Here is a 21,723-nt window from a genome sequence, read left to right as displayed (position 1 = left end):
CACAGGCAGCAAGAGGGAGGTGTGGAAGTGAGCTATTATTTCCCTCCTGGGGTCCTGTTGCGTCTTAGGCCTGGTCTTTACACTACGCGTTTAAACCAATTTTAGCAGCGTTAAACCGATTTAATGCTGCACCTGTCCACACAACGAGGCCCTTTATATCGATATAAAGGGCTCTTTAAATCGGTTTCTGTACTCCTCCCCGACGAGAGGAGTAGCGCTGAAATCAGTATTACCATATCGGATTAGGGTTAGTGTGGCCGCAAATCGATGGTATTGGCCTCTGGGTGGTATCCCACAGTGCACCACTGTGACCGCTCTGGACAGCAATCTGAACTCAGATGCACTGGCCAGGTAGACAGAAAAAGCCCCGCGAACTTTTGAATTTCATTTCCTGTTTGCCCAGCGTGGAGCTCTGATCAGCATGGGTGGCGATGCAGTCCCAAATCCAAAAAGAGCTCCAGCATGGACCGTGCGGGAGATACTGGATCTGACTGCTGTATGGGGAGACAAATCTGTTCTATCAGAGCTCCGTTCCAGAAGACAAAATGCCAAAGCATTTGAAAAAAATCTCCAGACTATGATACTGAGTCCACAGCACAGTGCTGCGTGACAAGCATAACGGAAAGCCAAAGAATCAAATGGACGCTCATGGAGGGAGGGAGGGGATTTCTGAGGACTTCATCTATCCCACAGTCCCCAGCAGTCTCCGAAAAGTATTTGCATTCTTGGCTGAGCTCCCAATGCCTGTAGGGTCAAACACATTGCCCAGGGTGGTTCAGGGTATATCTCGTTAATTTACCCCCCTCTCCCCCGTAAAAGAAAAGGGAAAAAAAATCATTTCTTGACTTTTTTCAATGTCACCCTATGTCTACTGCATGCTGCTGGTAGACGCGATGCTGAGGCAGCGAACAGCAGTATTCTCTCCCCTCCCCTCCCCGGTGGCAGATGGTACAATATAACTGCTATCCATCGTCATCATCAGCCCGTGAGTGCTCCTGGCTGGCCTCAGGTGGGGTCGGCCGGGGGCGCCTAGGTAAAAATAGGAATGACTCCGGGTCATTCCCAGTCAATGGTACAGAACGGCTGGTAACTGTCTGCATCATAGCAACTGGGGGCTGAGCTCCATTAGCTCCCTCCCTTTCATGTGTAAAGAAAAGATTCTGTACTGCCTGAACTATCATAGCGGTGGGATGCTGGGCTCCTCTCACCCAAATCGTTTAATGTCCTGCCTGGACTATCATAGCAGCTGGAGGTTGCCTCCCCCTCATTTCATCTCAGTAACAAGTCAGTGTTTCTTATTCCTGCATTCTTTATTACTTCATCACACAAATGGGGGGACACTGCAACGGTAGCCCAGGAGGGTTGGGGGAGCAGGGAAGCAACAGGTAGGGTTGTTGTAGGGGCACCCCCTAGAATGGCATGTAGATCATCATTTCTATGGGATCTGACATGGAGCGGCTGTGCTCTCTGGTACCCTGGTTCTCTAGCACACTTGCACCATATTCTAGGCAAGACTGACTCTATTTTTTGATACCATAAAGGAGGGATTGACTCGGGGACTCATTCCCATTTTTGTCTTTGCACCCCCGGCCGACCTCAGCCAGTGGCACCCATGACAGCAGCAGACGGTACAGAACGACTGATAACCATCATCTCATCACCAAATTTACAATGGCATGGCAGATGGTACAGAACAACTGATAACCGTCTCTGCTATCTTGCAAAGTCAAATGAATGCTGCTGTGCAGCACTGCAGTACCACGTCTGTTAGCAACATCCAGAAGACATATAGTGACAGTAAAAAAATGCTGAACGGGCTCCATGGTTGCCATGCTATGGCGTCTGCCAGGGCAATCCAGGGAAAAAGGGCGTGAAATGATTGTCTGCCGTTGCTTTCACGGAGGAAGCAATGAGTGACGACATTTACCCAGAATCACCCGCGACACTGTTTTTGCACTATCATGCATTGGGGTCTCAACCCAGAATTCCAATGGGCGGGGGACACTGCGGGAACTATGGGATAGCTACCCACAGTGCAACGCTCCAGAAATCGACGCTAGCCTCGAACCCTGGACCTACACCACCGAATTAATGTGCTTAGTGTGGCCACGTGCACTCGACTTTATACAATCTCTTTTACAAAACCGGTTTATGTAAAATCCGAATAATCCCGTAGTATAGACATACCCTTAGTGATCAAGGAATTTTGCTCCTCTTTCAGCCAGGTGATTGTCTCTCTGGGTACGTCCAGACTACCCGCCGTATCGGCAGGTTAAAATCGATTGCTCGGGGATCGATATATCGCGTCTAATCTAGTTCCAGAATCGACACGGAGAGCCGCGGACATCAATCCCGTGCCGTCTGAACGGGTGAGTAATCCGATCTTAGATATTCAACTTCAGCTACGTTATTCACGTAGCTGAAGTTGCGTATCTAAGATCGATTTCCCCCACCTAGTCTGGACCAGCCCTCTCATGAGCTACTTCCAGGCTGTTCCCCATCAACTTAATTGCACTGCACTAGACATGAGTAAGATAAGAGTGGAGCTGACAGCCAGCAAACCTTACATTTTTGGGTTGCAGAAGCCATGTTATTAAAGCCCAAAGTGTAGGTCTGGTAAAAATAAATCCATGGAATTAGATACTAATATCTTGAGAAGGTTGTTTTTATTTCAAATTAACAGCTTATTGTTTAGATTTAAAAGCATTTCCAAACATTACCAGCACTGTGTAGCCTGCTAGTGCACTAGTCTAATGAAGTCACATGGACTACCACTGTCAAACCAAATTGAGTGAAGTATAAAAAGTAAACTGATTTTTAAAAATTATTTGTTCTGATCAGAAACAAATATTAGCAGCATATGTTCCAAGTGGTTTCTTTTGTTGTTGTCATTTTTTAAATTAAATTCTTCAAATTCACGGAACCCCAGTTACTTTTTTTGGTAGTTTATTCTCCTCTTTCTTGCTTTTAAATTGGCAACAATTATTTTAACAACAGGGAAGCTTCATCAAATGCTGACCTCTCAACTTTGTTTACTTTCATACTTATCTTCAATGGATACTGCCTACATACACAATAAAATCCTAGATTTGGGAACAAAGGAAAATACCATTTTCTGTTTGATCTTATCTCACTTCAAGAAAAGTAAAATCTCCAGGATATGTTTGCAGGGAATGTAAGGTCACAGCTGTCAAGAACATTTATGGCTCTGGAACAATGCAATCAGGAGTATATCTAATCACAGCTAAGAGACAACACTTAAAAATACATCATGTATGCCACACATTGATAGAACCCTAGCTGTAGAACAAGGTGTTCTTGTAGAAAGATATTTCAGAATTATTAAGTTTTCTCACTGCATGTCAAGCTTCCTTACAATCACCATTGCTTTTCCCTGTCCTGCCTTCACCCCCCTACGTCTGTCCATATTGCATGTTAATGTGATGTGAGGGGCAGGGAGGAGAATCACTATTAGAGATTGGAATGAAGACACTTTAACAGTCTAACATTTGACTTAATGGAGATAGGAACCAGGGCCGGCCGACATAAGAGAAAAGATTTACCCCTGCCTTGCCTATGGTCAGTCCACAGAACAGTTCTGCCCCCTATAATATAGGACTCACCCGATATGACACAACAACAAGCCGACTGTTAAAAGACTGACAATACACCCAAATGATCAAGTCACCTCACCCTAAACCAAACCTCAGAGCTGTCAATCCCTTTGAGTGGCTCAGGCAAGAATGAAATCCAAGGAGCTCCACTTGCATCACCCCAACCATTTACAGCACTGCCCCACAACAAGCAACTTGAGCTCCTGGCTCCTCTTTAATGTTTACAAACGAGAGTTCCCACCCTAGATGCAGCAATGACATCCCGCTCCTGGTACCAGAACATGCCAGATGCCTTTGCGCCATGGCGCTGTGCTCCTCAAAGAGTAATTGGCCCCCATCCCCTCTTCTCCCATCCCAGCTGTACTGGGGCCGAAAGCGGAGTCCTAGGATGGGAGGAGCAAACTGGCTGAGTCAGCCCCCAGCTGCGGGGCGAAGAATTCGGGATGCCCGGGGGGGGGGTCCCTGGGAAAGGAGGTCGTGTCGCGCTGGGGATGAGACAGACCCTGGCTGCGGTCTCGGCAGGCGCCTGGCTGCCCCCCAGAGATGGCCGGGTGCCGAGGATAGGGGAGTGTGGGCTCCCTGACTAGGGCGGCGTCTTGGCGCGGGCCATTCCCATCCCGATCCCTGGAGGCATCCCCCAGCTGCTGGCGCAGAGCCCTCCCCCGCTCCGAGTGGGTGGCCGGCGCGGCCCGGCCCGGCCCGGCCCGCAGGCGGTGGGCAAGCAGCGGCCCAGGCTCACCTCCTCGGCCTGCTTGCGCAGCGCCTTCTCGCGCTCGTACTGCGTGAGCAGCTGCTCGTTGTCCTCCCGCAGCAGCTCCAGCTCCACCTCGTGCTCCTGGTTGTCTGTGAGCACCGAGTCCAGGTTCTCCAGCACCGTCACCACCAGCGGCATCAGTTCCTTCACCACCTCTTCGTCGTAGCAGCGGATGAGCCGCTCGAACTCGCGGTAGATGCTGTTGGCCAGGCCTGACACCCGCTCCGACATCACCGAGCCCGAGCAGTAATCGTCCCCCGGGTACCCTCCAACGCCGCCATCGTCCAGCTGGATCTCCAGCATCCTGCCGCACGTCGGCCTGCCGGGCTCCAGGGAGAGCACCGCCGCCGAAGCACCTGCCGCTGCTGCCGAGCCTGCCTCCGCCTCCCCTTGGATGTTGAGGCTGAAGCTACCGCCGGGCTCTGCCCAGCCTCCTCCGCCCTGCGCCAATGGGCACTCCCAGCGCCGCCTCCCGCGTGCTGCGTCAGCGCCAGCCCCACACACGAGGGAGGGGAGTCGAGGCTACCCGTAAGGAAGGCAACATAATCGTACACTGAAGGGTTAAAAGTAAACTCAGATCCGTCCTCACCCTCCCGCCAAAACCCGCTACTCCATCCCTTTTATGCAAGAAGACCCGCAGTATTCCTGGTAACAACAGTTATCCTGGGGTAGTTTTTAATAATGAAACGGGTCCCATCTATGTAAGAAGTCAATCAAAAGGGATCCGATGGTTTGTTAATTAGACAGAAAACTTCAAGGGGGCGGGGGAGGTTATTGCAGTAAATTAAACACTTACATGGTTCTCTATTTAAGGATTTACTATTTAGTATACTAGCTACTGTATAGCATATAACAAAACCAGGGTCTCTATCCCCAATCTCAGCAGACTGGAGGAGTTTAGTCTCTACTGGACAGACAGTATCTTTACATTTATGACATTCGCAGAATCCCCCATCCCCCCTCAAGTATCTAGGTGCCAGTAGAGTCCAGTCTCATAATACAACCCACAGGATACACTGAAGCCTACCTGAAACTAGTTATTCAAGGTTTGGTGGGTTTCTTGTCTAAGGGGCACATTGAAGAGTTATCTAAACTCAAGGATTGCACACAAAATGCAGGAGCTGGAGTAGTCACCTGCATGTTTCCTGCAAAAGTGTGACTTAAGGGCTGCAAAATGAGAGATCCCCGCCATGAAGGCAGCCTAGCCATTTGATTGTGATGGACCCAATGCAGCATCTTGACCTGAACAGCAAAGCTGTATTATACGCTGGGATCCTGTTATCGTGATAAATTACATCAGCTCTGTGTTCTTGAGGAAACAGGGTACAGTACCCAGCCTGTCTGACTCATGAAAGACCTTTCCTCCTCCCCCCCTCCCCCTCGGCCTCTGCTTGAACCAAAACTGATCAGAAGAAAGACTTACAAAAGGCAATGAAGAGGCAGTGGGAGACACAACTTAACCACTGGGATAAGGGTGACAGAATTAAGGAAACTCCCCTAGCCTCATTTGCATCGAAGATGGAACAGGAAGGCATCTTCATTAGCATACAGAATGGAGAACAGAGATTCTAATGCAAGAACCTCACGGAACTCCGGAACCAGAAAAGCAGGTGTTGTGTATTTGGTTGTCATGGTTTCAGGAGCGGCGCCAGGGTTTTTGGCGCCCTAGGCAGGAGTCTTTCCACGCTCCCGGTCGTTGGCGGCAATTCTGCGCGGGGGGGTCCTTCCGCGCTCCTGGTCTTCAGGGCACTTCAGTGGCGGGTCCCAGAGCAAGTGAAGGACCCGCCGCAGAATTGCTGCCAAAGACCCGGAGTGCGGAAGGACCCCCCGCCGCCGAATTGCCGCCGAGAGCGGCAAAATGCCGCCCCCTCAAATCCTGGCGCCCTAGGCGACCGCCAGCCCTGCATGGTTTTTGTTCCTATGACGACTGAGTTAGATTATTAGGGGAAAGCCCAGCCAGCTTCGGCCATTTAGGTGAGCTCCATGTCTGTAAATAAATGGTAGCTTTGTTAGCTGTCTGCTCTCTGGCCTCAAGTGATTTCGTCCTAAACCAGCTGCCCCCAAGGATATAACAGCAGGGAAGCACTGCATGATGGGGGATCTCTGCTCCAGGTGTTAATGAACCCACACTTGCACACACCCAGCTCAGTAGTTATCAGACCAATTGTAATTAATCCTTTATTGGTATCCAAAATAGTGAAGCTTCCTAATTGCATTGTGAGCTCCCACCAAGGAACACCACACATAGCCAGAAATGATCAGTTCCTATTGTCTAGCTTGAACAAAACAACTTTGGTATACTCCCTTGAGCCATCTGTTTACCCATAAACAAATCTAGTGTTCTCCCTTGAACCACTGTTGTTTTCCTAGAAAAAACTCTACCCATACTCAAGTAAGTGTTCTGATCCCTGGGTCCAAAATCTGCATCAGTTCCACTGGGACTTCATCTTCTCCTGACTGATCGTGCTGGGGGCTCTGCCTGTCTCCAGCACTCCGGACCCTCAGCAACCACCACCACCTGGGAACCCTGATCGATTCAAGCTTCATGGAGTGGTGAGAACCCAGCTCGCTCACTCTCAGTATAGCCTTCTATCCCCGACTTGTGTTGATCAGTTTTAGTTTTCTAAACTTTACTTTTATAATCAAATTTAAGTTATATTTAATATTATAACTGTTTTGTTTGTTTGGCTCCCCTGTGGTTATTACCTGGCAAAAAATAATTTTCATGTTTAAGCTGGTTGCTTCTCTCTCTCTCCCTCATAGGTGTTTTTTGGCTTCCTCATTCACTCTGCAGCAATGTTCCTCATACCTAAGCTAAAGATCTCTGCAGTGTCCAAAAATCCTGTGGGGTTTGCTCAACAAGTAGATCACTATCATAATAATAGTAATGTGGAAGTAGGTGTGACGGTTGGATCACAGAAACCCCCTTGGGAACTGCCAACTGATGTGCCAAGACTACTTCTGCCCGTTTTCCCTGCCAGCCTGAGAATCCAGTACCCTATCTTGCTGAGCCAGACATGCCAGTCCACTCCAACACAGACCCAGGGTCTGAACCATGTGCCCCAGAGTTGCAGACTTAACTGAAAGCAACTCACAGAAGTGTGCTCGTCTTTAACACTCAGATGCCCAACTCCCAAGGGGATCTAAACCTGAAATAAATCAGTTTTACCCTGTATAAAGCTTATGAAGGGTAAACTCATAAATTGTTCGCCCTCTATAACACTGATAGAGAGATATGCACAGTTGTTTGCTCCCCCAGGTATTAATACATATTGTGGGTTAATTAATAAGTAAAAAAGTGATTTTATTAAATACAGAAAGTAGGATTTAAGTGGTTCCAAGTAATAGCAGACAGAACAAAGTGAATTACCAAGTAAAATAGAATAAAACGCATAAATCTAAGCCTAATACAGTAATAAAACTGAATACAGATAAAATATCACCCTCAGAGATGTTTCAATAAGTTTCTTTCACAGACTGGGTGACAGCTTGGAGGTGCTGTTCAACCTAGCCTGCTGAATCCAAGGGCCTATGATGGTGACAGCTTGGAAATACTGCTCGACCCAGCCTACTGAGTCCAGGGACATATAAGGGGTCTGCTTGGGAGTGCTGATTAACCCAGTCCTCTCTGACACGATCTGTTAATGCGTGTGTGTGTGTGTGTGTGTGTTCGTCTGATTCTGGGTCTGGAAGAGCCCAGCCCTGGGGAACCTAGGTCCTGCAGGATAGCTCCATTGGGAGTGAACTTGCAGCAGGGAGAAGAAGAGCTCCTTATAAGAACACAAGTGACACAAACAGTACATTAAAAGAATTACAGACCTCCCCCACCCAGAAGAGTAACCCTAATAAATTAGCATACCCCAAAGTAACAGGCAATTCTGGTAACAGTATTATATGCTGGGATCCTGTTATCATGGTAAACTAAATACTTATGTTAAAGAATAAGGTAGCCTTACTGAAGCTCCAGTCTCACATTTTGGTCTTCACATTTTATCCCAGCTGAAATTCAAACCCAGTTCTGCACATCAATGTTCTGGACATCAGAAGGAAGTTATATCAAGGCAAACAGTCATTCCAGGTCTGGAATTATACATTAAGTTATGGAACAGAGTGGCCCTTCTAAAGGAGAGAAATATATTCAGTGTAAATAAGTAAAAATAATATAATTTAGTTCATTTTTACCTACTTTACACTTTTCAATTTGCGACATTTTAACAAATATACAAGATATATTATATAAATTACCAATGACAACACGGTTGGGGACAACCTTACCCTGGAGCAGAGAAGTCAGGCTCAAAAACTGATCACTGCCTTCTCTTCTGTTTTCTTGACCCAACCAGGGCAGATTCACCAATAACCCATTATATTCAGACTGAAAAAGCCCCATGGTATTGGTCCCTAAACCTGATGGAACCACCCACTTTTGCATTGACTTCTGCAAGGTTAATACAGTATCAAAGTTCAATGCATACCCAATTCCACGTGTTCAATGCATACCCAATGCTACACAAGTAGTAGTATATACCTCAATAGTATTCATCACCATGTATTTTTACAGGTTTCCACGCCCCCCTTTAGGGCTTATATCCCACCCTCCATTCCCATTTCCGTTGGTATCGAGGTTTGGCGACATCGGCCATTTTGAAAAAAATATAGTTTTTTTAATGTTTGAATAGGGGGAATGTTGCATGCTTGTGCTTTGATACATTTGGCTGATTGTTTAGAGAAAAAATGTTTAAAGAATAACATGAGAGAGCTTAAAGATTAGTAAAGAAAGCTTTGGTTAGGTTTAGAGGGAAAAAGGAAAGAAAGATTGTTAAAGAAAAGAAAGGTTGTTTGGTTAGATTTAGTAAGGAGAAATGATTTTTAAATAATAGGGAGGGAGCGAGGGATAGCTCAGTGGTTTGAGCACTGGCCTGCTAAACCCAGGGTTGTGAATTCAATCCTTGAGGGGGCCATTTAGGGAACTGGGGTAAAAATCTGTCTGGGGATTGGTCCTGCTTTGAGCAGGGGGTTGGACTAGATGACCTCCTGAGGTCTCTTCCAACCCTAATCTCCTATGAAAGAGAGGAAAAATAAGCACAGGGCAAAGGAAAAAAAGGTTTTAGAGAATCAAAAAAAAAAGGCAATAAGAGAGGCTGTGTTACTGAACACATGCAGAGCAAAACCTCCTACGCCAGCAACTGTTGGTAGTGAAATGATAGCTATTCTGGGCGACGAACATTGTGAGCTAGCCCCGCCTTCAGTGGACCAATCCCTAGCTGTTTTACAGAATGCACTTTTTGAACCAATCCTTTCATACCAAGATTTTAAAACAAGTATCCTTCAGAAACGGATTATTTGAAAAACTCTAGCCAATGAGCATTTGACTGTGTGTATAAAACCACATGTTTTTGTGACCGCAGTTTTAAAATTAGTAGCCTAGACGCAATGGCCATGTCCTTTTACAAGATACCTACAGATGTCAAGAAGCCAGAATTGCCCGTGGGTGCCCCAGCTCGTGTTCAGAAGAGAAAGACCCATTTATACTTATTTTGCTAAAGAGGAAGACCTGTTGCCAAACCCAGCATTTCATCCTGAAATTGAACCCAAGAAACAGGAAGCCTTTATGGAGTCACTGCCAGTTGTAAAAGAGGAAAAGGATAGTGTGTGAAAAAATTTGTTGCCGGCTTTGGAGGAAGTAGACTTGAAGGCAGAGGTAAGCAGGGCTGGCTCCAGGGTTTTTGTCGCCCCAAGCAGCGAAAAAAAAAGCCACAATCGCGATCTGAGCCACTACCGCTGCTGCTTCAGTCTTCGGCGGCAATTCGGCAGCTGATCCTTCACTTTGAGAGGGAGTGAGGGACCCACCACCGAATTGCCGCCAAAGAGCCAGATTTTCTGCCCCTCTCCGTTGAGCACCTGCTTGCTGGGCTGGTGCCTGGAGCCGGCCCTGGAGGTAAGGCCCTTTTTATAACAAATTGATGAAAAATTACAAATGTTTTATAAATATTTGCAGTTAAATATTTTTGTTTTTTAAGTGGCAAGGACATGGCAACCGAGGGATGGTTGGAGGATAGCGATGTCGAGAACCAACCGATGGACCCCAAGTCATGGAAAGATGGCAACATTGTTATGGTAAAAGCAAGAGAAAACTTTACCAGTTGTGAAAAAATTATTACATTTATGCTCTTAAAAATGATTTTTTTGTTTTTTGGACAGATAACCAAGTCAGGGACATACAAGATCACCTCTCTGGTTTGTGATGAGTGGCCGACAGATACAGAGCCAGAAGTGCATGATGAGGTAAAAGCAGCTTAAATTATTCAAAAGAAAAGAAATATATCTATATAAGGTGGTGGTTAAATGCTACTAAACAGTTGTGCTTAATAATATGTTGCTGAAACGATTACACTGGTCTACAATTTTTGAGAAGTCGTCTGCTTCAGAGATAAAATGTGATATTTATTATGTATTTTGATATGCTGAATTCAAATATGACAATTAAAACAACTGATTGGCTACTGTTTCTAAGATATTTAAGTTTTTACATTTTATGTCTATGTATGTTGTGTAGATAGTAGAGTTTTAATCATAAATTGTAAACCTAGGTCTTTTCATGTGTTTATGGTTGCTTTACATGATAATATTTCACCTGTCCTGTTTATGTAACACTTCAAAAATCAGCAAAAGGGTTATATAAATAAAATTTATTATGAAACAAAAGGCAAAAAACTATTATGTGCATAGTTTAGTCCTATTCAGTGTCTACTCAGCGCTTCGTGGCTTGTCTCTTGTATTCATTAAATGGAGCATCTCTTGTCACTGTCCAGCAATAGTCTGCAAGCATTTATGGGCTCCATTTGCCCTGATAGCCTGCCAGGAGATTCCACTGCTGTAGTCTGGAGCCCAACAGCTCTGCCTTACTCTTGGGTAGTTCCAAATCCCTGACAAGGTCATTCAGTTCACCTTGTGTTATGAGGTGTGGTTCACAGGAGGAGGATGGGAGAAAATGTGGGTCCTGTGACATTGATGGTTCAGGACCAGAAGTTTCATCCTCTTCCTCTTCCTCGTCTGACTCAAGTGAGAATGATTCTGGTGCCTCAGGAACCGGCAGTCCTTCTCCGTGGGGTACTGGGCGTATAGCTGATGGAATGTTTGGATAATGCGCAGTCCACTTTTTCTTCTTTGACACACCTTTCCCAACTGGAGGCACCATGCAGAAGTAACAATTGCTAGTATGATCTGTTGGCTCTCTCCAAATCATTGGCGCTGCAAAAGGCATAGATTTCCTTTTCCTGTTCAACCACTGGCCAAGATTTGTTGCACAAGTGTTGCAGCATATGTGTGGGGCCCACCTCTTGTCCTGATCTCCAAGTTTGCAGCCAAAATAAAGGTGATAGGCTTTCTCAACCTTTCTTAACAGTACGATGCCTCGTACTGTTCACACAAGTACGAGGCATCTCTCCTCACTTTGGCTAAACAGAAATGTGTCCCTTTGCAAAATCAAACACTGACAAATAAGAGAGCACGACACTGTATGATTTCTAGAGCTGATACAGGGCAATTTGTTCAGCAGAGTGATGTAAGCTTCGTTATGATTGCATCATCCATGACGTCTAGGAATAACATGATGCAATTCATATCATGTATGATGCAATACCAGCTTCAGATTGCATCATTCATTGTTTTGCCTAAAAAGCAAGTACTGTCCAAACCCAGTCATAGATTTATTCATAGATCCAGTCAAAGATGTATTTTAGTCATTTCTGGTTTAAATTGAGATCTCTTCCCTTTATAACTCACTTATCCTCCACCATTCCCAAGTCAAGGGTCGTATATACTGACCCAATAGCATATCTTGAAAACTAGAGCCAATCAACAATTTTAAGCATCATTTTCGTTCTCAGTGACCCAGAATTAGTAAAGTTGGACTACATTTATTTCAGAAGCATTTTGGCTGTAGAGCAGTGTTGCCTATGGTGATTCAGAAACAAACGATACAGCCAGGGTTTGCAGCGAGCTGTCGTCAAATGTAGAATCAAAAGAACATGACGAGGTAAAAACAACTTAGAGAATCTCAAAAGAAATATAAATATATATATGTAAGGGGTGGTTTAAACAAGGCTATATGTTTGTGTTTAATAACAGGGAGCTGACATGGTGCCCGACAGCGCAACAGCCGGGGATGATGATGATTCAGAATCAGACGAGCATATGATTGAGGTAGCATGAGCAAATTGTTTGCCTTTTTTATTTTTAAATGATTGCACCAAAGAATTTAAAACATTTTTTTCCTCTGCTTTTGCCAGACATGTGCAGAGAATAAAGAGAGATGCCCTTTGAAAAGAATAACCATGATATGCACCTGCTGTTCTTGCATGAAGCAAGATTTTTTTAAAAAGACTGTAAAAAGTAAAGAGAGTGACCAGCAGAGCTGCAAAGATGACATTATGGCTGATATTATTATTATTTATTGTAGTAAAAACCATTTACCACTGCTTGAAAAAAAAACTTTTTGAAAACTGTACAGCCTGAGCATTAGACGCTCCCAATCCACTTAGTCACCCCTTGTATCTTCTGGGGTTGCTCAGAAGTATTTCACCAGATTAGACATATTTCTTCTAAACTCATTTGGCCCAGATCCTAAATATAATTATAGCCAAAGGCTACAAACTGAAAAAGCTTAACATGACCACTGAAATTGTAATTGAAGTTGTCAAAATGATCTGGGAGTTGCAGAGATGTCAGACCCGGTAGCATTGCTGGTAGACCTATCAAATAAGGTGGCAGCCAAAACTGGCCGATCAGTGTGTAGCAAGGATGGTAAAATGGATTCTAAAACTTTTTACATGCCAGGTCCTTACCCTAAAGGGTAAAAAAAAAAACCCCTGAATATTGATTAAGATGCACTGTAAAATATACAAGCCTGTATAATCGTTTCCTATGCTTTTGCATTAAATAAAAGTGTATATTTGTATCCTATATTACTTTGCTTCTGCATTAAATAAATATGTATAGTCATATTGTATATTACTATGCTTCTGCATTAAAAGCTTGTATTTTAAAAAGGAAGATGTGTATAACCGGGTCTGTATTAAATAAAAACAAAAGCAAAAATTGTATCTTGTGTATACATATGTTTTAAAGTAAGATGGGTTAGACATGGTGAGGTTGCTAAAGAAAATTAATTACTGTCCTGGAGAAGTTGGGAGTTTTGAGGGGTGTAAAACCCTTATTTGAGGCCGCTAAAAGGCACTGTAAAACTTTGAGCAGCAAGCAGGTTGCAGCTTGGCTTGTGGATCAAGATGCTTACACTTTACATAAGGATTAAATTTAAAAGAAATAAAATGGTTGTGTCTGATGTAGATGCGCAGTGGCAGGCGGATTTGGTTGACATGACCTCCTATTCTAACCACAACAATGGTCGTACATATATTTTAATGGTGTCTAAATACACCTGGGCGATATCCCTAAAGAATAAGACAGGGGAAGAGGTGGCAAAGGCATTTAAAGCTATTTTTAGACAAGGCCATGTGCCTCAAAAATTACAAACAGATTGAGGAAAAGAGTTTTTAAACAAAGCTTTAAAGACTTTGTTTAAGCAACATGGAGTACCAATAACGAAGTCAAGCCCGGGTTTGTGGAGAGGTTTAACGGAACTTTAAAATCAAAGATGTGGAGGTATTTTACCGCCCGTAGCACCTTTCGATACATCAATGTGCTGCAGGCCTTCATAGATGGTTACAACAGAAGTTATTACAGAACTCTCAGAGGATGCCTGATCGACGTGACACATGCGAACGTGCTGAGTGTATGGAAAACCGTCTACGAGGACAGTTTTAAAAAGGCACCACAAGTGATTTTTAAGAAAGGGGATCACATAAGGATTTCTAAAACGAAGGATACTTTTGAAAAGGTATATCAGCAAACCTTTACTGAGGACATATTTATTGTGTCTGGGGTTTTATTACGAGGACAGAGGCCTGTGTACGCATTACAAGATTACGTAGAAGAGGAAGTCGCAGGCTCTTTTTACACCAAAGAATTACAAAAAGTAAACCCTAACCAGGACTGCATTTACAGGGTACAAAAGATTCTAGTGAAAAAAGGCCGGGAAAGGAATGAGTATTTTTTTGTGAAATGGAGAGGATGGCCTGAAGAATTTAACAGTTGGGTAAAAGCATCTCAAGTTCAAGACCTCTAATAAAGGGGGAAAAAATGACTGACTGGAGTTTTACATTACTTTACCTAGCAACTCTTCTGCAGGGGCTTTTCCTCAAAATACTAGTTACAATTTTACAATATAACTGGCCAAGCCTTTAAATTTTTTAGGTTACTGGGATGTCGCTTTATCGGAAATACATTATTGTCACTCATGGAACACAATTTTTCACAATACACTGTTTGTGTTAGCGTTGAAAAAATAAATTTGATCCTACAACATAGACGCCAGCTATTATTCAAGCATTTATCATTTAATAGAGAATATCAACAAGAACATTGACAAAGATTCCGAAAAACCGAAGGTCAGTGTCATTTACAGCTTGGTTACTGGAAGAGTTCGGTTAAAAGCAAACAATGAAAATTACATTTTTTCCGCAGGGGAAGAATTGGAAGCAATATTGGGAATGATTCCGAATCATCCGTGTAATATAGCACCACACCCTGCAGACATCATGGGACTGTTTGACTCTTAATATGTGTACATGGACAGAGTGGAACATCAGTTAGTGGGGGACTACTACGTGCTGTTGTTGCGCTGCGTGCCCATCCACAGTAGCAACAACGAATTTATTACCATCATGTATGACAAAGTGCATTACATCCCCATGAGTAAGCAGCACATTGGTACCATTACAATTGAAATAAAGATGGATCAGAATAAACACGTTTCATTTAGTTTTGGGAAGGTGATTGCTAACCTCCATTTGAGCCCCAGGAAACTTGAAGAATGGTGACTATAAAAGACTATGGGGATCTCTTTTTGTATAGGAATTCCTACAAGGCCCAGGCTGGTTATGCCTTACCGGGCTATCAAGGATTACTCGTCATGTATGGGGCCAGTTTAGGAGGGATATTCTGCAGTCTTTTTAGAAAAGCTGTGCCGCTTTTGAGAAGGGGTTTTGAAATTATTAAACCCCACATGGAAACAGCCGCAAAAAATATAACCAGAGACGTAGAACCACGTGTCTAGCACCATTATAAACAAAATAGGAGTGCACACGCCACAAGAAGGTTCTAGTTTAGTGGTGATGAGAAGAAAAAGAATAGCGTCACACCAGCCCTTTAAAAAAAAGCTGCCAAAAGACGCCTCAGCCAGAAACCTAAAAGGCGCCCTAAGAAAGGGAAGCGAAGCATCACCCGTGCTAAGAGGGATATATTTTTAAATGGCTGTTATTCATTGTGGCTCTGACAAATGCACCAAATCAGAACTGGATTTATTTCAAATAGCCCCAACGCAAACCAGTATCGAGAATAGCTTTTATGTAGAGGTGCCTCCTTTGACCGCTTTAATGGTGAATGCCCCTCTATAATTTTTTATTTCAGGATATGGGGATCATTACTTAGACCTTAACAACACGCTGCTGTACATGTACTGCAAGGTGGTAAAAGCCAAGGCAGACATTGACGACAATGCCAGTGTTGCCATAACAAACTACCCTATCGCCACCCTTTTTAGCCAGCTGGACATCACTCTAGGCAACTGTCTTATTGGTCAGAGCAACAATTGGTACCCTCACAGAGCCTTGATAGAGCTGATTCTGAACTACAGCCATGATACCCTTGTGATGCAGTTTTTGACAGGAGGGTTTCATAAAGACATGATGGGGGCCCACAAAAGCACCATTTTGGTCGGCGCAGGTAACGAGGGGTTTATGTGCAGGGACAGACTAATGGCCAGCAGCAGGAGGCTGGATTTGTTGGGGCCTCTACACAGTGATTTGTTTTTTTCAAGAAAAACTATTGCTGAATGGCATGGACTTGAAAATTAAACAGATGCATAGCAAAGATATTTTTTGCCTCATGAGCGGGAATGCCAACCAGAATTATAAAGTTCACATTATTTCAGTGTCCCTGTTTGTAAAATGAGTGAAAGTGACCCTAGTGGTCTGTTTGGGGCACGCTGAAGCTCTAATGATCACCAGTGCTAAGTACCCAGTAGACGAGGTGGGCATAAAGGTGTTTAGCATTCTGGCCAGCAGTTGTGTCAGTAACCAGGAAAACCTCTTTTTGGGACAGTAACCCAAGCAGTAACCCAAGCAACCCAATCAGTTTTATAGATAACGAAGGCTTCAGCGGCAGCTACATTAAAAACCCTTTTAACTTTAAACATTAAAACATTAATTTTGTGGTGAACAGGTGTTGGGGAAACCCCTATAACCCGATATTAAGAATGAAAACTGTGTGAGGGAGTACATGCAGTTTATGCAGGTGGCTGGGAAATATGTAAAAGAGCAATTGATCCTGAATGACTGTGGTATATTTGCCCAGGGTTATATGCTGTACTCCTTCAATCTGACTCTGGACCAGGAGTGCACCGATCATTATTCTCTGAATAAAACTGGAAACCTGTTGAGCACTATTTCTGAGATGGCTGCTACCAGGTCTTCAGAAGCCGAGCAGAGAATAGCCTTCCTTTGCTGTGGTTTGGCTTTGATGAGGAATCGTAAAAGAGCCAGGTTTCTCTGCACGCAGCTAGACATGATTATCAGAGGGATGCTTTTTTTTAAAATGAGAGTTTGATAAAAATAACTGTTTATAGTTTTGGTTTTTTTAAGGTGTATACACAGGGTCAGTCTGGGGGGAGAAGGCCTGTTCTTAACCTGAAGGCTGCAGGCGCTGAAGCATTCAAATCCACCAGCAGGTACCCATAGGGTACCTCAAAAGCCTCCAAAAATAATTGTGTTTTACCAGGGTACATTTGTCAGGCCAGAGTGGTGATTTGCAGTTTATTGCGTGGGTTTTTTTAAAAGAATCATATACTTTGTATTTAAATTAAATCGTTCTGCTTTTTTTCCCCCTGACAAAATATGTTTTGCGCAATGTACATAATACCTAGGTTCCTGTGATGCATGTATTTTGTAAAGGCTTTCTTGATTTCACCGCTTTCAGAAGCAGACTCCATTAGGTCATCTATAATAACCATATTAACTTCATTACTAGGAAATCACTGTTTATCATTAAAAGTATCAGGTAAACCTTCCAAAAACGTGATACATGGAAATTTTTGCAACAACTGTTTATACAATTGCTGCCGACACAATACAGTAACACCGTACAATATTTTCAGGCATGCACAACAGCTTATTGCTCATTTTCTAACAATTGCTTTATAAAAAATGATTTTCCAGAATTCGAAGGACCACAAAGAAAACAGGAAAAGGGATGAACAAACTGAATGTGGCTTTTCGTAATAATCAATACCCGTATGGCAAGGTTTTAAAATCCACCTCAAGGGCTCTTTTGTCATAAATGACTTTGTTTTGGTTTTTTTTTCCAGACTTCTTGTTTCTATCAACTGGTGCTTTTTTACCCTTATGATCCCTGGCTGCTGTACCACAATTTCTTTTGGGACCTCTCCCACAGGGTAATCCCAGACGAGTTCTTTTAAGCTTTCCAAATTAATTTTCTTGCTATTCCCTGAGTTGAGCACGATTCCTTTTACTTTCATACATGTCTTACAGTTGGACAGTTTGTACTCATATGTTTTAGGCCCAGCAGACACAAACTCCACAATGTGTTCAGCTGGTGGTATTTTGTTGGTCAGATCCCCTAAATAATCCCCTAGAGGTGGGTTCCACGCCCCTTCTTTACTAAGAAAAATCACAGAATCCATATTGTGGTAAAGACACTGCTCCTGTAAGCAATCTAACAAATCTAACATAGTGCTCTAGCGTTGCCTAAGCAGTGGTGAAGCATGCTATAAACACATTAGTGTTGCTGGAATGGGTGCAGTGTTCTTTTGCATACTTTCAAGACACCACAGCCCTGTCATTGTCAATAAACTCGATCAATGACACATCGTAACAAGGCACAAAGATGTACTTGAGGAACTAGTCGGGATCCGTCACTACACTGGTGTTAGTCAAATTTGTTCGCTGACCAAATTTTCCCCACAAGGAATTTAAAAACAGCTTTGAGGGGAGCATTTTTGGGTTGTTTTTTTTTGGGTGGGGTTTACCTTAATCTTCTTTAGACGCAGACTAACCCGTATCGGCGGGTTAAAATCGATTGCTCGGGGATCGATATATCGCGTCTAATATAGCACGCTTATATCGATTCCGGAACTCCATCAACCCCAACGGAGTTCCGGAATCAACACGGAGAGCCGCGGACATCGATCCCGCGCCGTCTGGACGGGTGAGTAATTCGATCTTAGATATTCGACTTCAGCTACGTTATTCACGTAGCTGAAGTTGCGTATCTAAGATCGATTCCCCCCCCTAGTCTGGACCAGCCCTTTCACAGTACTCTAATGTACTGGGTTTTTTTCCAAACTCGACCGTACACTAGTGCGGGCACCCCAAGGCCTCTTGTTTCTGTCTCAGGTGCGTTTTAATGTAGTCTGGAAACAGGGAATCTTCAGAGCGGTTAAAGTGCCAGACTTCATAAATCTCAGCGATCCTGTACCATTTGTCTGAAGCCTCTGCCAACACTATTGTGCACCAAGTCCCTGTTAAAGCCCTCCTCTCCTCCTGATTGTGCGTGCAGGGGTCCTTTTGTCTTGTTTCTACACAAAGGGCGCACAGGGGGAACATTAATTTATCACCAACCGTGTATGGTAATACGGGGAAATACAGGCCTCTCGGAGGGTACACTTTAACCTTGACAATGCCAAAGTACCATCTGATATCCCCAAAACCCTCATACACGATACCAGGGTGCCCCACAGGGTATTGTTTCGTCTTGTTAACAAAAGGATAGAGACTGGTAAAGTCGTAGTAATGAATCTGCTCCCTGGGCTGTGGTTCGTAATAAAGACAGATGGCATTCATTCTACCTCTGTAAAGGGCACTTCTAGGAACCAAAGGCTGTGGCAGGTTTTTTTCTTGTAAAAAATCCCCCACCCGGTTATCGTTCGCTAGCATAGCCTTCCATTCGTATTCCCATACGGTCCTTACCTCAAAGCCCTGTATTTTCAGAAATTCAGCCTTAATCATGGTTCGGTTGTACAGTTGTCCGTAGGTCACATTAAGCAAAGGATTGTAATCATTTTCACAATAGCAGACAGGGCAGCCGTGAAAAAAAAAACCATTAAATTCAAAGACTGTAGGTTTACCTGCTAAGAAGGTATAACCATCCAAACAAACAAACAAACAAACAAAAAAAGAATAGGACACCGCTTTAAACTCCCTACACTGAAAAGTATGTTGGATGTAAATGTTCTCGGTGTGGGCTACACACAACAACCATTGAACAGCCGCCATGGAATATCTCTTTTGCTGTTTGTGGTAATTATCTAATGGCAGAAGGGCTATGGTTCGCGGTTTTAAAAAATTAAACCGGTACATGGCCATGCAAATTGAGGCTAATGTAAGGGGTCTACACACTTAGTATACACTATACACCTCCTTGTCATCCTGTCCTGGCTTTTTTAACAATCTGCTTTTCTGTCATTTTTATGACTTCTTTTCTGAACCTGTTGCAAGCTCTTGCAAAATTTCAAAATCTTTTTGGCAATAATAGTGCAGTTCTTTCTGGAGATCAAATTTGTTCTGGCAATTGTGTTGATACCTAAAGTTTTTTTGAGGTAGGATGGCTACCTTAAAATCTGCTATTGTGTGGCCAAGATGTTGCCATCCTACAGCAAAAAAAACTTCAGGACCAGACTTCAAAGAGAAACTGCTGAGCTTCAGTCCATTTGCAAATTTGACACCATCAGCTCAGGATTAAACAAAAACTGTGAATGGCTTGCCAACTACAAAAGCAGTTTCTCCTCCCTTGGTGTTCACACCCCAGCTGGTAGAAGAGGGCCTCATCCACCCTGATTGAACTAACCTCGTTATCTCCAGACTGATTCTGGCCTGCATATTTATACCTGCCTCTGGAAATTTCCACTACATGCATCCGATGAAGTGGGTATTCACCCACGAAAGCTTATGCTCCAATACATCTGTTAGGGCTTGGCTACACTGGAAACTCCAAAGCGCTGCTGCGGGAGCACTCCCGCGGCAGCGCTTTGAAGTGTGAGTGTGGTCGCGGCGCCAGTGCTGGGAGAGAGCTCTCCCAGCGCTGCAGGTACTCCACCTCCCCATGGGGATTAGCTTACAGTGCTGGGAGCTGCGCGCCAAGCGCTGAGGCACTGTTTACACTGGTGCTTTACAGAGCTGTAACTTGCTGCACTCAGGGGGGTGTTTTTTCACACCCCTGAGTGAGAAAGGTGCAGCCCTGTAAAGCACCAATGTAGCCAAGGCCTTAGTCTATAAGATGCCACAGGATTCTTTGCTGCTTTTTAAAGATCCAGACTGACACAGCTACCCTTCTGATATTTGATTATTAATATCATCTAGCAAATTTTCAATAGTGGTGTCAACGGACACCATGGCCTGTGGACAGAGTAATGGGGGTCACAAATTAGTGAAAAAATTTCTTGAAAATATTTATAAGCATTAAAATATTCATAATACAGCTGAGGAGGAGTATTAGGAGTGGGAGAATCTGTACTTTCAGAAGAGGGGGTCTATGTCTATTTCCCTTTCTTGGTTGGGCAGGGTCGTTTTCATAAAAAAGCTCTGGCTTTTTAAAGTTTCTTCCCCAAAAGCCTCCTCAATCTTTTAGATTTCTTCCACTTCCCCCACCCCCACAACACCTCTTAGTGTTTTTAGGTTTCATGTTTAGTCCCACCCTCCCTTCCTCCTTCAACACGCTTTCCACCTTTTCAAAGAGTGCATGTGTATCTTATCTTTTGGTCTAAAACCACCCTTTTTTCTGGAGAATGTCGCTTTTGAAACATCTCAAGAATTGGCTTTGAAAACTTTTTATCTAGTAAACGCTTAAGAGATGTACGAACACTAAACAGCTTATTACAAACACAACTGATGTACCAAGACCTATAGGTAGGTTGTTATTTGTAGCAACGTTTCTGTGGTGGCCAGAATCAGGGGGGCCTGTGGCGGGGCGATGACTCATCGGCACAGTGCCTTCTGCTGGTCATCCAGGGAACTAGCTCCTTCCAGCCCAGAGAGCCCTCTGCAGGCCGATGTCACGCCTGCCGCTGGCCCCTGTGTCTCTCCCGGACCCCGGTGCCCTTTGTCCAGGGGTTCTGCCCATCGCAGTACCCCCTCACTGTGAGTCTTCTCTCCCGGGGGAACCCCCTATCCCCACCTTGCCTCAGAGGCTACTGCCAGTCTCCGTTTAGCCTCCGTTCACTGG

The 21,723-nt window shown here is 44.0% G+C and overlaps 1 protein-coding gene across 22 annotated transcripts in view; it reads right to left on the bottom strand.

The window, feature by feature from the left end:
- MAPK8IP3 (mitogen-activated protein kinase 8 interacting protein 3) overlaps positions 1-4,765 on the bottom strand; it is a 178,175-nt gene extending 173,410 nt beyond the window's left edge. For all 22 annotated transcript variants that reach the window (XM_050968093.1, XM_050968094.1, XM_050968104.1 and 19 more), the window contains exon 1: positions 4,354-4,765. In XM_050968093.1, coding sequence (XP_050824050.1) covers positions 4,354-4,671 — 318 coding nt within the window. In that variant the 5' untranslated portion in view covers positions 4,672-4,765. The remainder of the gene's footprint in view (positions 1-4,353) is intronic.
- Between the last annotated feature and the right edge of the window lie 16,958 nt (positions 4,766-21,723).

Source organism: Gopherus flavomarginatus, chromosome 9, assembly GCF_025201925.1.
Source record: "Gopherus flavomarginatus isolate rGopFla2 chromosome 9, rGopFla2.mat.asm, whole genome shotgun sequence".
Taxonomy (NCBI): domain Eukaryota; kingdom Metazoa; phylum Chordata; order Testudines; family Testudinidae; genus Gopherus; species Gopherus flavomarginatus.
Note: the sequence above shows the minus strand (reverse complement) of the source record. Positions and strands in the feature narration are given on the sequence as shown.